General features: G+C 44.4%; 2 protein-coding genes and 1 long non-coding RNA gene across 3 annotated transcripts in view; 1 reads left to right on the forward strand and 2 right to left on the reverse strand.

The window, feature by feature from the left end:
- LOC310660949 (EH domain-containing protein 3) overlaps nt 1-2,961 on the reverse strand; it is a 32,462-nt gene extending 29,501 nt beyond the window's left edge. The window contains exon 1 of the mRNA XM_083406564.1: nt 2,385-2,961. Within this exon, the coding sequence (XP_083262690.1) occupies nt 2,385-2,611 (227 nt within the window). The 5' untranslated portion in view covers nt 2,612-2,961. The remainder of the gene's footprint in view (nt 1-2,384) is intronic.
- Nucleotides 1-14,143, forward strand: part of LOC310661168 — a 213,560-nt gene that overhangs the window by 103,462 nt on the left and 95,955 nt on the right. The window lies entirely within an intron of this gene.
- Nucleotides 7,416-13,392, reverse strand: SDHAF4 (succinate dehydrogenase complex assembly factor 4). Its single transcript, XM_083406856.1, has 3 exons — nt 13,242-13,392; nt 9,160-9,315; nt 7,416-7,648 (listed from the first exon to the last, which is right to left on the reverse strand). The coding sequence occupies exons 1-3, from the start codon at nt 13,288-13,290 to the stop codon at nt 7,539-7,541; spliced, it is 315 nt and encodes a 104-aa protein (XP_083262982.1). The 5' UTR covers nt 13,291-13,392; the 3' UTR covers nt 7,416-7,538.

Genomic DNA, 14,143 nt, shown 5'->3' on the forward strand with positions numbered 1-14,143 from the left:
GTTTTACCTCCCCCCTCCCAGGCAGCCTCCTTTATCTCTAGAGTCCCTTATCTCTCCCGATCGCTTGCCGATCAGCTGCTCAGTGGTTTTGTTTCAACACCCCCTTCCCTCTTTCTGAAGAAAAAAAAGGCATGATCTGCTTTTCGCCCCTGGGCAATTCGGCTCCGGGAACCACGCATTCACTCCATAAGACGCACAGACATTCCCCCTTACTTTTTAGGAGGAAAAAAGTGCGTCTTATGGAGCAAAAAATACGGTAATTCATGCACTTGGTATCACACCCTGCCTTCCACATTCAGATCCAAAACATACGTTTAAAGCACCTTCATAGCACATGGCTGGCCCGCAAATAGTCCTGGGAATTGTGGTTTGATACGGGTGTTGGGAATTGTAGCTCTGGGGTGAGAAACTACAATTCCCAGGATTCGTTGGGCGATGACATGTACTTTATATGTGCCTTGAAGGTGCTTTAAATACAAGGTGTAGATCTGCCTTGTGTTTCACCAGGCAGCTGTTTAAGAGGCTGGTCCAACCGGCAAGAAAGCCAGCATTTTGGGAAAGAAATCATTGGATACGAAATCACAAGCTGAAAGTCTCCATACTCCAAAATCTGAGTCAGAAGAGGAGAGCACAAAAAGGAACTAGAGAGATTAGGTGTATTAAATTTATATCTCTTTCAGACTACAAAAAGTCCAGAAGCGCCTTACAGCCATCGTACTCTGAACTGAAATATGCACCCACCAGGGCAGTTTTCATGCACACACACACCCCCCTCCTGCCAATACGGGCGAGAGGTAATTTATTCCCCCCACCAGAAAGACCTACATTGGCTCCCAGTACGTTTCCGAGCACAATTCAAAGTGTTGGTGCTGACCTTTAAAGCCCTAAACGGCCTTGGCCCAGTAGACCTGAAGGAGCGTCTCCACCACCATCGTTCTGCCTGGAAACAGAGGTCCAGCTCTGAGGGCCTTCTGGCGGTTCCCTCCCTGCGAGAAGTGAGGTTACAGGCAACCAGGGCAGAGGGCCTTCTCGGTGGTGGCGCCCACCCTGTAGAACGCCCTCCCACCAGATGTCAAAGAAATAAGCAACTATTTTACTTTTAAAAGACAAGTGAAGGCAGCCCTGTTAAGGGAAGTTTTTAATATTCGGTTGGAAGCTGCCTAGAGTGGCTAGGGAAACCCAGCCAGATGGGCGGGGTATAAATAATAAATTTAATATTATTATAGGACTGCCTTTCCCCATATGAAGCAACTCGGACCCTGCATGTGTAGTCCGATACCCTTCTCTGTGTCCCCTATCCCCAAGAGGTTTAGTGGGTGACAACACGCGAAAGGGCCTTTCCTATGCCCCACAAATAACCCAGAGATGCATTTTAAATAAAAGCACACATTCTACTCATGTAAAAACACGCTGATTCCTGGACCGTCCGTGGGCCAGATTGAGAAGGCGAATGGGCCGGATCCGGCCCCTGGGTCTTAGGTTGCCTACCCCGGATCTATGCAGAATTGGCCATGCTAACAGCAAAAATAAAGAGAACCTAATGATGTCTTGTGGAAGAACGGAAGCCTTTTTCGGATCATTTAAATAAATGTTATAGCATGATAAATTTGCGAGCAGAATTTTAACAATGAGCCACAGAAAACCTTAGAGATTATTGCATAGTTGTTACGATATAAGAGGGAGAAGACAGGGTACGGCAAAGGGTAGAAATTAAAAACACCAAGAGGTGTTCTTTATGTTTGGGAGCGTATATGTGAATAATAATAAAACAAACGTTTAGAAATCGAATAAATAAAAAGAATAAAAAAAAGACCCAGCAATTGACATATGAAAATTGACCAGAAATTGACATATGAAAAAAACTATCTTTTTATATGCAACAACAGCTGCCAAGGTAGTGATTGCTACTAAATGGAAATCTCAGGACATTACCAACAAACGAAGTGTGGATTTGTAAATTGAGTATATAGAATTGGCAAAACTAACTTCAATTATAAGATATCAATCAAATCAAAAGTTAAGAATGGAGTGGAAGTCTTTCAAAGATTACATGTCAAAACATTGTTCTAAAAATGACATGCTAATAGGCTTAGAATAAAAAATGTAAGTAATAACAAAACAAATAAAGAAGGAAAAATCAGAATTTAACAAAAATAATTCGTTATAGAATGCAAGGAGAAACAGGTAGAAAGAAATATAAAGAAGTCGAATTGCTGTGAGGGTGGGTGGTGGGTTTTATAATTAAGTGTATAATTGTGCAGTTGTTGTAATTTAGATATTCTTGTTTATGTGAGGGAATCCTTGGGAATTTTGGTTATTATGTATATTTGTTGATTTTCAATAAAGATCTTTGGAAATTTTAAAAAAGACCCAGCCGTTTTTACCTTATGAAGGTGGTCTTGCCGGTGGAATACTGTCCCACGAGGAGAACCATGGGCTTGTTGTCAAAGTCCGCATCTTCCAAGGCGGGCGAATGAAACTCGTGGAATTTGTAGTATTCCTCCAGAGGGAGAAGCTTGGTTTTGTAGAGTTTTTTCAGCCCCTCGCTCACCGTCTGGAACACCTCGGGGTCTTTCCTCCGCCGGTCGTCGTTGCCCAGCCAGCTGAACATCTTGCAAACGGGGCCGAGGAGGAGATCCTGGGCTCCGGGAGGAAATCTGCTCGCCGATGAATGGAAGGAGAGGCGAGAAGCTGCAGACGGAGCCGCCGGGGAAAGGGAATCGCTCGCTCACAAAATGAAAAATAAAAAATCGGGCCCTGAATATAAGGTGGGGAGGTAGAGGAAGGGGGGAAAAGGCACCAGGAGGGGATGGCAAGATCTCCCCTTGCAGGAAAAGATGTGCCCACGCTGCCCTGCTACCGGCGGCAGGGTGGGCTACTGCAAAAAATAAAAATGCAAGCCCCAAAAAACTGCTTTGGAAGGGCTACTGCAAAAAATAAAATAGAAATGCAAGCCCCCCCCCCAAATTGCTTTTGATTGCTAAATGCAAAAAATAAAAAATGAAACGAAATGAAATGCAATGCAAAGAATAAAATGAAATGAAATGCAAAAATAAAATAAAATGAAATGAAATGCAAAAAATAAAATGAAATGCAAAAAATAAAATAAATAGGGGTAGTTTTTTTGCTAATAACTGCTTGCAAAGGCTTATTGGAAAATAAAAAATGGCTGTTGCAACGCGCCAAGAGAGGGAAACTCCGATTTTCTAAGGCAATTTCTGCTCGAGGAGCTTGGCTTTGACGAAGCGGGCGAGGCTGAGCGAGGGAAGGGCGAGGGCTGCCTCCGCAAAGGCGACTCCTTCAGCCGCAGGCGACGTCGCGCAGCAGCCGAGCAGCCTCCCGCACGGGCAGCGGAGCTTTAAATGCCAACCTTTCAGGAAGTCGGGCCGGAAGCGGAAGCGGGCCCAACTCCTGGCGACGCCCTGAGGCGGGAGGGCGGCGCCAGGGAGAAACATGGCCGCGGGCGGGCAGGCCGGAAGTCGCGTTCTCTTTATGGAAATATTTGGCCCCACCCACGGAGCTGGCAGGGGCTGACGGGAGTTGGAGTCCCCAACCCCTGGAGGCTGAGAGAGGACAGGGATAATAATATAATAATTTATTATTTATACCCCGCCCATCTGGCTGAGTCTCCCCAGCCACTCTGGGCGGCTCCCAATCAAGTGTTAAAAACAATACAGCATTAAATATGAAAAGCTTCCCTAAACAGGGCTGCATTTAGATGTCTTCTAGAAGTCCGGTAGTTGTTCTCTTTGACATCTGGTGGGAGGGAGTTCCACAGGGCGGGTGCCACCACCAAGAAGGCCCTCTGCCTGGTTCCCTGTAACTTGGCTTCTCGCAGGGAGGGAACCGCCAGAAGGCCCTCGGCACTGGATCTCAGTGTCCGGGCAGAACGATGGGGGTGGAGACGCTCCTTCAGATATACTGGACCGAGGCCGTTTAGGGCTTTAAAGGTCAGCACCGACACTTTGAATTGTGCTCGGAAATGTACTGGGAGCCAATGCAGATCTCTCAGGACCGGTGTTATGTTGTCTCAGCAGCCACTCCCAGTCACCAGTCTAGTTGCCACATTCTGGATTAATTGCAGTTTCCAGGTCACTTTCAAAGGTAGCCCCACATAGAGCACATTGCAGTAGTCCAAGCGGGAGATAACCAGAGCATGCACCACTCTAACGAGACAGTCTGAGGGCAGGGAGGGTCTCATCCTGCGTACCAGATGGAGCTGGTAGACAGCCGCCCTGGACACAGAAGTAACCTGCGCCTCTATGAACAGCTGTGAGTCCAAAATGACTCCCAGGCTGCGCACCTGGTCCTTCAGGGGCACAGTGACCCCATTCAGGACCAGGGAATCCTCCACACCTGCCCACCTCCTGTCCCCCCAAAACAGTACAGCAGTACAGTACAGCAGACAACCACTCAGTGCCAGATTTACGTATAAGCTAAACAAGCTATAGCTTAGGGCCCCACTCTCTTGCCCCACCCCCAACTTTTAAAAGGAGAAAAAAACTGGATGTACATTTCCAAAATATAAGATAAAAAACAAATAAAATAAAACCTATATACAGCAACAGTGTTTTGTGTTGTGTAGGCTCCTTAATAGCTTAATAATTATTTCACTATTAATATACTTCTTAATTATATTTCACTGTTAATATACTTCCTTCTTAATTTTATTTCAGTTCAGCAATTACCAAGATAAAATACATATTTTGTTATGTGCAAATGGCTCGAGATACCTATTAGGTCCATAAATTACCATATAGCATATATTCAACACAAAAAACAGCGACAATTGGTTGTTGACAAAGGACAGCTGGACGTATAAAGGGCCCCATTACCTTCAGTAGCTCAGGGCCTCATCAAACCTAAATCCGGCCCTGCACCCACCCATACTTGCTTTTTTTATTAAAAAAAACACACACTTTTTAAAATTCAAAATTAAAACAAAACATATTATCCAGAAACATATCACCTTTATCCCCCCCCCCATTTTTCTTCCCTCCCCCCACCCTCCCACACAAAACCCACCCGTCCCCACCCCCGACTTCCCTCAGTTCCAGTCTTTGATTTCTCTAAAAATGCTGTTTTCTGCATCTTACACTGTTGCATAGATCCTCAAACTATTTAGCTGATTATTATCAATAAAAGGTTTGTGAATGTTTATTCAAAGCCAGCCAAGGAGTCCAGTTCGCTTTGTTGCGTCTTCAGATACTTTGTAAAGGGTTCCCATTCATCTTTAAAGTCACAGTTATCCTTGTCCTGTAACTTATGTCACTTTTGCCAGTTCTCCATTGTCCATCAATTTTTCTTGCCATGATTCTTTAGTTGGGGTTTCTTCAGTCTTCCATCCTTGTGCTATTAGAACTCTCGTGGCCATTGTCGCATAAATGAAGATGTTTTTCAGCCTTTTTGGCAGATCTTTCCCTACAATCCCTAACAAAAATGCTTCAGGTTTTTAAACAAATGTTAAATGGAACATTTTCTTCAATTCGCTGTATATCATTTCCCAAATTTATTTAGTTAACTTACAATCCCACCACATATGATAAAATGTCCCCTCCTTTTCCTTACACTTCCAACATATATTTGAACTTAGTTTTGTACATTTTCCCTAACTGCACTGGTGTCGTGTACCATCTGTACATCATCTTCATGTAATTCTCCTTCAATAGGGAACAATCTGTAAATTTTAAATCAGTTTTCCACCCATACTTGCAAACATCTGGAAAGTCAAAGAGTCCTCCATCCCTGCTCCTGACCTTCCTGGGCCTCCAGATGTTTTGGAGCTGGTGAGGGTCAGGGTCCAGCAAACATCTGGAGGGCCAGAGGGTCCCCATTCCTGGACTGGAGTCCACTGTGAAGGCAGAGAGCCGAAGACGGAAGCACCATTTTGGGACATGGCACCCAACAGCACCCATCGCTGGTGAAATATACTCAGAGTCGCAAAGTGATTTCATGCTCTTTCTTCAGCTCATAGTGGTGAGGAGGAATGAAAGTCCCCTCAAAGTATCTGCCTTATATACATTATTTACACAACGGGCTGCACATGATTGGCTAATTCTGGAATTCTACTGTAAGCCAATCAGGTTGTGGATTCACTTCTATCTGGAGCATGATTGGGTGGTTCCTGCCAACCAATCATACTGCTGCATTGTTCTAGGACCAATCAGACTGCTGCATTCTGAATCCTATTGTTCTAGGACCAATCAGACTGCTGCAATTTGGATCCTATTGTTCTAGGACCAATCAGACTGCTGCAGTTTGGATCCTATTCAACTCAGTACATAACAGCTGGCCTGCGAATTCGAAACTCGGGAGGCTTCAGTGCTGGCAGGCAGCTCTGCCACCTGGAGGGCACAACTGGGAATACTGAGGATATTTTGAGGCGTCCCAAAATTGGAAATTTACACCAGTCTCAGGCACATCAACCACAAAAGAAGCTGTGATTGTTCACAGCTGCCGAGGACCTTATAGTATAAGATAAGAAGTTATGTTATCACGAAGTATTGGAAGACACAAGATCTACCCACCAGGGAAGAATGGCAGATGAAGTTGATGGATTACATGGAACTGGCGGAAATGACTGGCAGAATCCGAGACCAGGGAGAGGAGTCGGTGGAAGAAGACTGGAAAAAATTTAAAGCCTATCTACAAAAACATTGTAAAATTAATGAATGTTAGAAGGATGCTGGAATGAAGTTATATGGTTTTAGCAGAAACGTAATAAAGACTTAAGTAAAAATGGATTGATAACGGGATAAAATGGAAAATTTAAGGTTAGATTGTTAAGATAAATTATAGAACAAAAATTGAGTAATATGGAAAGAATTTGTTGAAATAGTTAATTGAAATAGAATACAAAAAAGGGAGGTGTGAGGAGGTCGATGAAACAAGTTAATGAAAGGTAAAGATATGGAATATTGGATGTGTGTGTTTCATGTATTGTTTTTTTTCCCATTTTTCTCTCCCCCCCCCCTTTTTTTGTATTGTTGTAGTGTTTTTTTATTGTAACTGTAATGTATGTTCTGTTAACTTTATATTGTTTCTTTTTTTTCCTTTTTCTTCTTTCTGTAATTTCCAAACCTCTAATAAATATCTTTAAAAAAAAAAAAAAGATAAGAAGTTATGTTAAATGACTGTTGGAAATGATATGTTAAAAAATTAATTAAAAAATTATATATATAAAAAAGACACTGTATTCCAGGTCTGACCAAAACAGGATAGAGAGGTACCATTCTCACCACACTACACTTCTGTTAATACAGCCCAGAATTGTATCTGCTACTTTTCCCTTATTGTGCATTTCCAGAAAGAAAGGTGAATAAGGGCCATTAAGGCTGCTTATTGTCTTTCTTCATATTTACATCACCACCAAGGACCTAGGTAAAAATAAAAAAGCCAACCACACACTGCTAACCTTGTGTAGAAGATATATTTATTCGCAGAAAGTATCCCTTCCCAATTGCCATTAAATAAATACAACACTCCGCAGCACATAAATGTTTTCCTTCACCCAAATATGATGTCATTTTAACAGCCCTTTAAAAATCTATACAGCGTCCTTTGCGTTCCCAGTCTCCATAGCGAGTTGGTTCAGGGCCTTTGGGTCCGCCTCTCTCTTTCGTAACAGGATTGATGCCATCTGGAAATTCTGAAGGAGAAAACACAGCAAAATGCAAATAAATAGGGAAGCTTTTAATGTTCGATGCATTGCTGTATTTTAATATTTTGTTGGAAGCCGCCCAGAGTGGCTGGGGAAGCCTAGCTGGATGGGCAGGGTATAGATAATAAATTATTATTATATAATTATTATTAACCCTGAAATCTGCTCTGATTGTATATTTTATCTTTATGAACACTGTTTTTATTGTGTTATGTTATCTAACTCTAACTCATTGCACACAATGGGATGAAAAAGCTAAATGGAGAATCTCGCTTTTAAACAAGTTTATCTCAGCAGCGAAAACAATGCTCATAAGTTGGGTCGACCCCCCTGAATTTGAACACTATCAATCTGAAACTCAGCTATCACACAATGGATGCCAGTCAGGCCTCCAGTGAATTTAGTGTCTGCAGTCACCTCTGAACCCTGATGCAGACACAGGAAGCAAAGAATCCGATATTTAAATCTGTTTGCAAATCCTGGATGGTAAGGAAAGACCAATAACTATTGAAAATGGTTTTCCCAGTAGTGATGTATGGAAATGAGAGCTGGACCATAAAGAAGGCTGATCACCGAAGAATGGATGCTTTTGAATTATGGTGCTGGAGGAGACTCTTGAGAGTCCCATGGACTGCAAGAAGATCAAACCTCTCCATTCTGAAGGAAATCAGCCCTGAGTGCTCACTGGAAGGACAGATCCTGAAGCTGAGGCTCCAAGACTTTGGCCACCTCATGAGAAGAGAAGACTCCCTGGAAAAGACCCTGATGCTGGGAAAGATGGAGGGCACAAGGAGAAGGGGACGGCAGAGGACGAGGTGGTGGGACAGTGTTCTCAAAGCTACGAACATTAGTTTGACTAAACTGCGGGAGGCAGTGGAAGACAGGAGTGCCTGGCGTGCTCTGGTCCAGGGGGTCAAAAAGAGGCGGACACGACTAAACGACTAAACAACAGCAGCATTGAAATTGGCTGGAAGAAGGGGAAAATAAATTCTGCTAAAGATCTTCATGCCCTCGGCAGCTGCCATTACTACCCAGTTTGAGAGGCATGGCATGTCAGAACTGGGTCTAAGTAAAGGTAAAGATACCCCTGCCCGTACGGGCCAGTCTTGACAGACTCTAGGGTTGTGCGCCCATCTCACTCAAAGAGGCCAGGGGCCAGCGCTGTCCGGAGACACTTCAGGGTCACGTGGCCAGCGTGACATCACTGCTCTGGCGAGCCAGAGCCGCACACGGAAACACCGTTTACCTTCCCACTAGTAAGCAGTCCCTATTTATCTACTTGCACCCGGGAGTGCTTTCGAACTGCTAGGTTGGCAGGCGCTGGGACTGAACAACAGGAGCGCACCCCGCCGCAGGGATTCGAACCACCGACCTTTCGATCGGCAAGCCCTAGGCGCTGAGGCTTTTACCCACAGCGCCACCCACGTCCCATCAGAACTGGGTCTACCATTTCCCAAATGTCTGCATTTATATTTTACACCCACACATAAAATACCTACTTTCCAGTGGCTCCTTCTCTGCACTGGACTCTTCTGCCTCATCGAAACGACCCACAGGCAGCTTTGCTTTCTTGAGAGGCTGCTTGGGAGGGATTTCAGGATTCCCTTCTGTGCTGAAGGGGGCACCTCCCGAAGCTCTGTGCAGCAACACAGACCCTGTGATATACAAATAGGAAGTGATGGTTCAGAAGGGCGTTCTTAGAAAAACCTGCGCTTTCCATTTGCTTAAATCAGCCTGGACAAACAAGCGACTGCCCAACAGTTTGACTCCAGAGACAGACAAATGCTAACCAACTGAGCGATGTACTAAGAAACTCCTATACAAACCCGGAAAGGAAAGGGAGACAGCACTGCAGCCTAAAATGACATTAAGCAATAATAAATAAGTGAATAAATAAAATTTATTTATACCCTGCCCATCTGGCTGGGTTTCCCCAGCCACTCTAGGCAGCTTCCAACAAAATATTAAAATACAGTGGTCTGTTAAACATTAAAAGCTTCCCTAAACAGAGCTGCCTTCAGATGTCTTCTAAAAGTCTGGTAGTTGTTGTTCTCTTTGACATCTGCTGGGAGGGCATTCCACAGGGCGGGCGTCACCACCGAGAAGGCCCTCTGCCTGGTTCCCTGTAACTTCACTTTTCGCGGGGAGGGAACCGCCAGAAGGCCCTCGGAGCTGGACCTCAGTGTCCGGGCTGAAGGATGGGGGTGGAGACGCTCCTTCAGGGATACTGGACCAAGGCCGTTTAGGGCTTTAAAGGTCAGCACCAACACTTTGAATTGTGCTCGGAAACACCCATATGTGTTACACCCAGTGTGTTAACCTAGACCAGCTGTCCTTAACTGGATGTCCTAAATATGTTTTGAACTACAACACCCATCAGCCCCAGCCAGCCATCATCCAAAACATCTGGAGAACACCTGGTTGGGAAAAGCTGGCCTAGACAGCTATGAGCAAGTCATTCTAAAGTGTGTGGATAAAGCATTGAGGAACAGAACCCTGAATAAGTTACGTTCCCTGCTAAACACAGGCAAATGAATTGTATGTGTTCGTCTTTGCAAGGAAACATATAAGGGCATTCTGTTGCGGTTTTCAGGGGGCAAAGCTACCTGGTAGCCATTTTGCTCACAACACTTCACCCAATTTCCAAACGTGGCCCCTATTTAGTTGTTTAAAGGTAATACGGCTTATGAAAACCATTTAACAGAAATTGTTTCAAAGCAAAATTCAGATACAGTGGTGCCTCGCAAGACGAAAAGAATCCGTTCCGTGAGTCTTTTCGTCTTGCGGTTTTTTCGTCTTGCGAAGCAAGCCCATTGGCAGATTAGCGCTATTGACATTTTAAGGGCTAAAAATGGCTTTTTAAGGCTTAGGGGATTAGCGGTTTTGCTGCTAAAATGCTTTTAGCAGCTTAGCGATTCAGAAAAAGGGGTTTTGGAGCGGAAAACCCCCCCGAAAATCTTTGTCAATTTTCGTCTTGCGAAGCAAGCCCATAGGGAAATTCGTCTTGCGAAGCGCCTCTGCAGACGGAAAACCCTTTCGTCTTGCGGGTTTTCCGTCTTGCGAGGCATTCGTCTTGCGGGGCACCACTGTATATATTTTTTTGCCTGAATACTGAGAGCACAGGGAGCTGACCATTGGGTCCACCTGTCCCAGGATGATCTGTTCCAGCCTTTGCCAACGTGGTGCCCTCCAGGAGATGCTGCGCTGCCCATCAGCCTCAGCCAGCACAACCCATCTATTCCAACTGGTAGCAGATATCCAAGGTCTCAGGGAGTGTCTTTACCAATCTTACCTACTCTGGTGAACCAATCTTACCTGCTCTGGTGAACCAGAGCAGTGCACGGAAATGCCGTTTACCTTCCCGCTGGAGTGGTACCTATTTATCTACTTGCACTTTGACGTGCTTTCAAACTGCTAGGTTGGCAGGAGCAGGGACCGAGCAACGGGAGCTCACCCTGTCACGGGGATTCGAACCGCCGACCTTCTGATTGGCAAGTCCTAGACTCTGTGGTTTAACCCACAGCGCCACCCGCGCCCCCTGCTTACCTACTTAGGGCACTTTAAAATGAGATGTTTGAGATTGAGTTGAGGCCCAGCTTTAGCCCTTTTATCATGAATGAATGAATGTGGAAATAATAATAATAATAATAATAATAATAATAATAATAATATGGAATAAAGCAGCTACTGCCTGATACCACATACACAGTCACCAACCTGAGTAGACCATCAGCACTCCAGTCCTAAGAGTGCACAGAAAGAGTGGGAAAACACCACTGGGTTTCACATTTTATGACCCAGCTGGGTTCACCAAGAAGAGAGTATAAAGGAGAACATATCTGCGGTCGGCGACCATAGATATGCAATTACAGGAAGTTACAGAAAGAGTCATTTGCACAGCCAAACTTATGCAACGCAGAACAAAAATAGCCAAGTACTTTCTTGAGAACAGAGGCGTTACCGCTATAAACACAGCTTGCTAAAGAGGGGCAGCTATTCTGAATTTCCTCAGAATTCCTGTGAATTTGGATGCTGTTGTTCAGAACGCTGCGGCAGGTCTGGATTTGAAATTTACATGACTCTGAAAATGTCACAGATTTCTCAAGCTGAGCTGTCACCATTTCGATCCTGTCCGCTGCCTTGTGCTTTTAACAAACTGCACCTGTGTCACATTTTCCCCTTCACTTCATGAGCACCTGGGGAAAACATTGATTTCCAACGGTTCCCACACAGAATGCAAGGGGTGCTGCTATTTGAACAAGCAGGATCTCAAGGGCATTTGTCTGATTCTCTCCTTTGGTAATCCTCATAGAACTCTAGCCCAATGGTTGCCATTCATTTGATTCTGAATTGATTTTAGAATGGATTTCAATTAATTGATTGTGATTTTATGTAAACTGTGTTACTTTTACTGTTGTTAGCCGCTCTGAATCTGGCTTCAGCTTCGGAGGGCGGGATATAAATAAAATTTATTATTATTGTTGTTGTTGTTATATCACACTATTCAAGGGGATGTCCTAGCAAAGCGGTAACCTAACAGCTATAATAAATGAGGCAACATATAACAAGAGGTGGGTGGGAAACACCACAGTTTTAAGCTTGGCGGCATGTTGAAACAGCCCAAACCCAAAATAAATCATCATTATTACTACTACTGCTATTATTGTGAGACGTGAGGTTACAGGGAACCAGGCAGAGGGCCTTCTCGGTGGTGGCACCCGCCCTGTGGAACGCCCTCCCACCAGATGTGAAGGATATAAGCGGCTATCTTATCTTTAAAAGATATCTGAAGGCAGCCATGTTTAGGAAAGTTTTTAATATTTAATGCTGTACTGTTTTTAACATTTGATTGGGAGCTGCCCAGAGTAGCTGGGGAAAGTCAGCCAGATGGGCGGGGTATAAAAAATAAATTATTATTATTATTACTATTATTATTATTACTATTATTACTATTATTACTATTATTATTAGCAGCCGTAAGAATACTAACATCAGCACAGAAAACAGACAAAGACAGGCTGGTACAATATCAAACCACAACTTAGCAGAAAAAGGTAGACCTATCACCATTTTTGCAGTCCAGTTCAAACCAGTTCCCACCCCCCAAAAAAGCACCCCACTTCAAAATGGGAGGGATGGTGGGAGGGATGAGCAGAGGCTAGCAGCGGTTCTCAACCTGCGGGTCCCCATATGTTGTTGGACTACAACTCCCATCATCCCTGAGCTCTGGCCTCGCTAGTTATGGGTGTTGGGAGTCGTAGTTCAACAACATCTGGAGACCCACAGCTTGAGAAAGGCTGGACTTGCCGTTGCACTACAACTCCCATCATCCCCCGGGAACAGCACATTGGCCGCAGGGGCTGACGGGAGCCAGCGCTTGCGAAAGCCTTCGGAGGGCGCCATCTTGGCTGCCAGGTCCTTTCCCCCGGACTCCAATTCCCACCATCCCTCGCCATAGGCTTCTCCCGCGGGGCCTGATGGGAGTTGGAGTCCTCCACCCCTTTGGAGGCTCACGCATATTCCCCGAGGCGAGGCCTACATGGGCCGAGGCGCCGGGCTTGCGTGGCTGGGTCCGGCTTACTGGAGGCAAGGGAGGAGCGGCCCAGCTGGAGCGGCAGCTTCAAGGCCATTTCGGAGGCACGAGCAGCGGCGGCGGCGGCAGCAGCAGCCCCGGCTTGGAAGCGAGCGAGCGGGGAAGGGGGGGCGGGACTCGGGAGGGAAGCACCGCCTCCGCCCCGCCCCTTTCTACGTCATAGTCGGGGGCGCGCCCGCTCCCCGTCCCGCGCCTGCCTTTCCTGTATTTATTTCCTTGTATTGACATACCAGGGAGCCGAAATGCAGCTAAATGCATTTACTGTAAATGCAATTAAAATAATTGCATTTAAATGCAATTAAAATAATGCAGAAGATACGGCCTTATTTATTTATTTATTTGCTTATTTCTTGCATTGACATACCAGGGAGCTGAAATGCAACAAAATGCATTTATTTTAATTGCATTTAAATGCAATTAAAATAACGCAGAAGATACGGCGTTATTTATTTATTTATTAGCTTATTTCTTGCATTGACATACCAGGGAGCTGAAATGCAACAAAATGCATTTATTTTAATTGCGTTTAAATGCAATTAAAATAATGCAGAAGATACTGCGTTATTTATTTATTTATTTATTTGCTTATTTCTTGCATTGACATACCAGGGAGCTGAAATGCAACAAAATGCATTTATTTTACACGTAAAATACACCGTTATTTATTTATTTTTAAATGTACTTTTATTAAAGGTTTTCTTGATTTATAAAGGCATGTGCAATGTGTCTCGTGTTTTACTTTTTTGCTTGTTTCTTGTGTTGACATAGCAGGGAGCTGAAATGCAACAATATGCATTTATTTTAATTGCATTTTAATGCATTTTAATGCAATTAAAATAAATATGCACCGTTATTTATTTATTTGCTTGTTTCTTGCATTGACATACCAG

Source organism: Podarcis tiliguerta (assembly GCF_965153285.1).
Source record: "Podarcis tiliguerta genome assembly, chromosome: 12".
Taxonomy (NCBI): domain Eukaryota; kingdom Metazoa; phylum Chordata; class Lepidosauria; order Squamata; family Lacertidae; genus Podarcis; species Podarcis tiliguerta.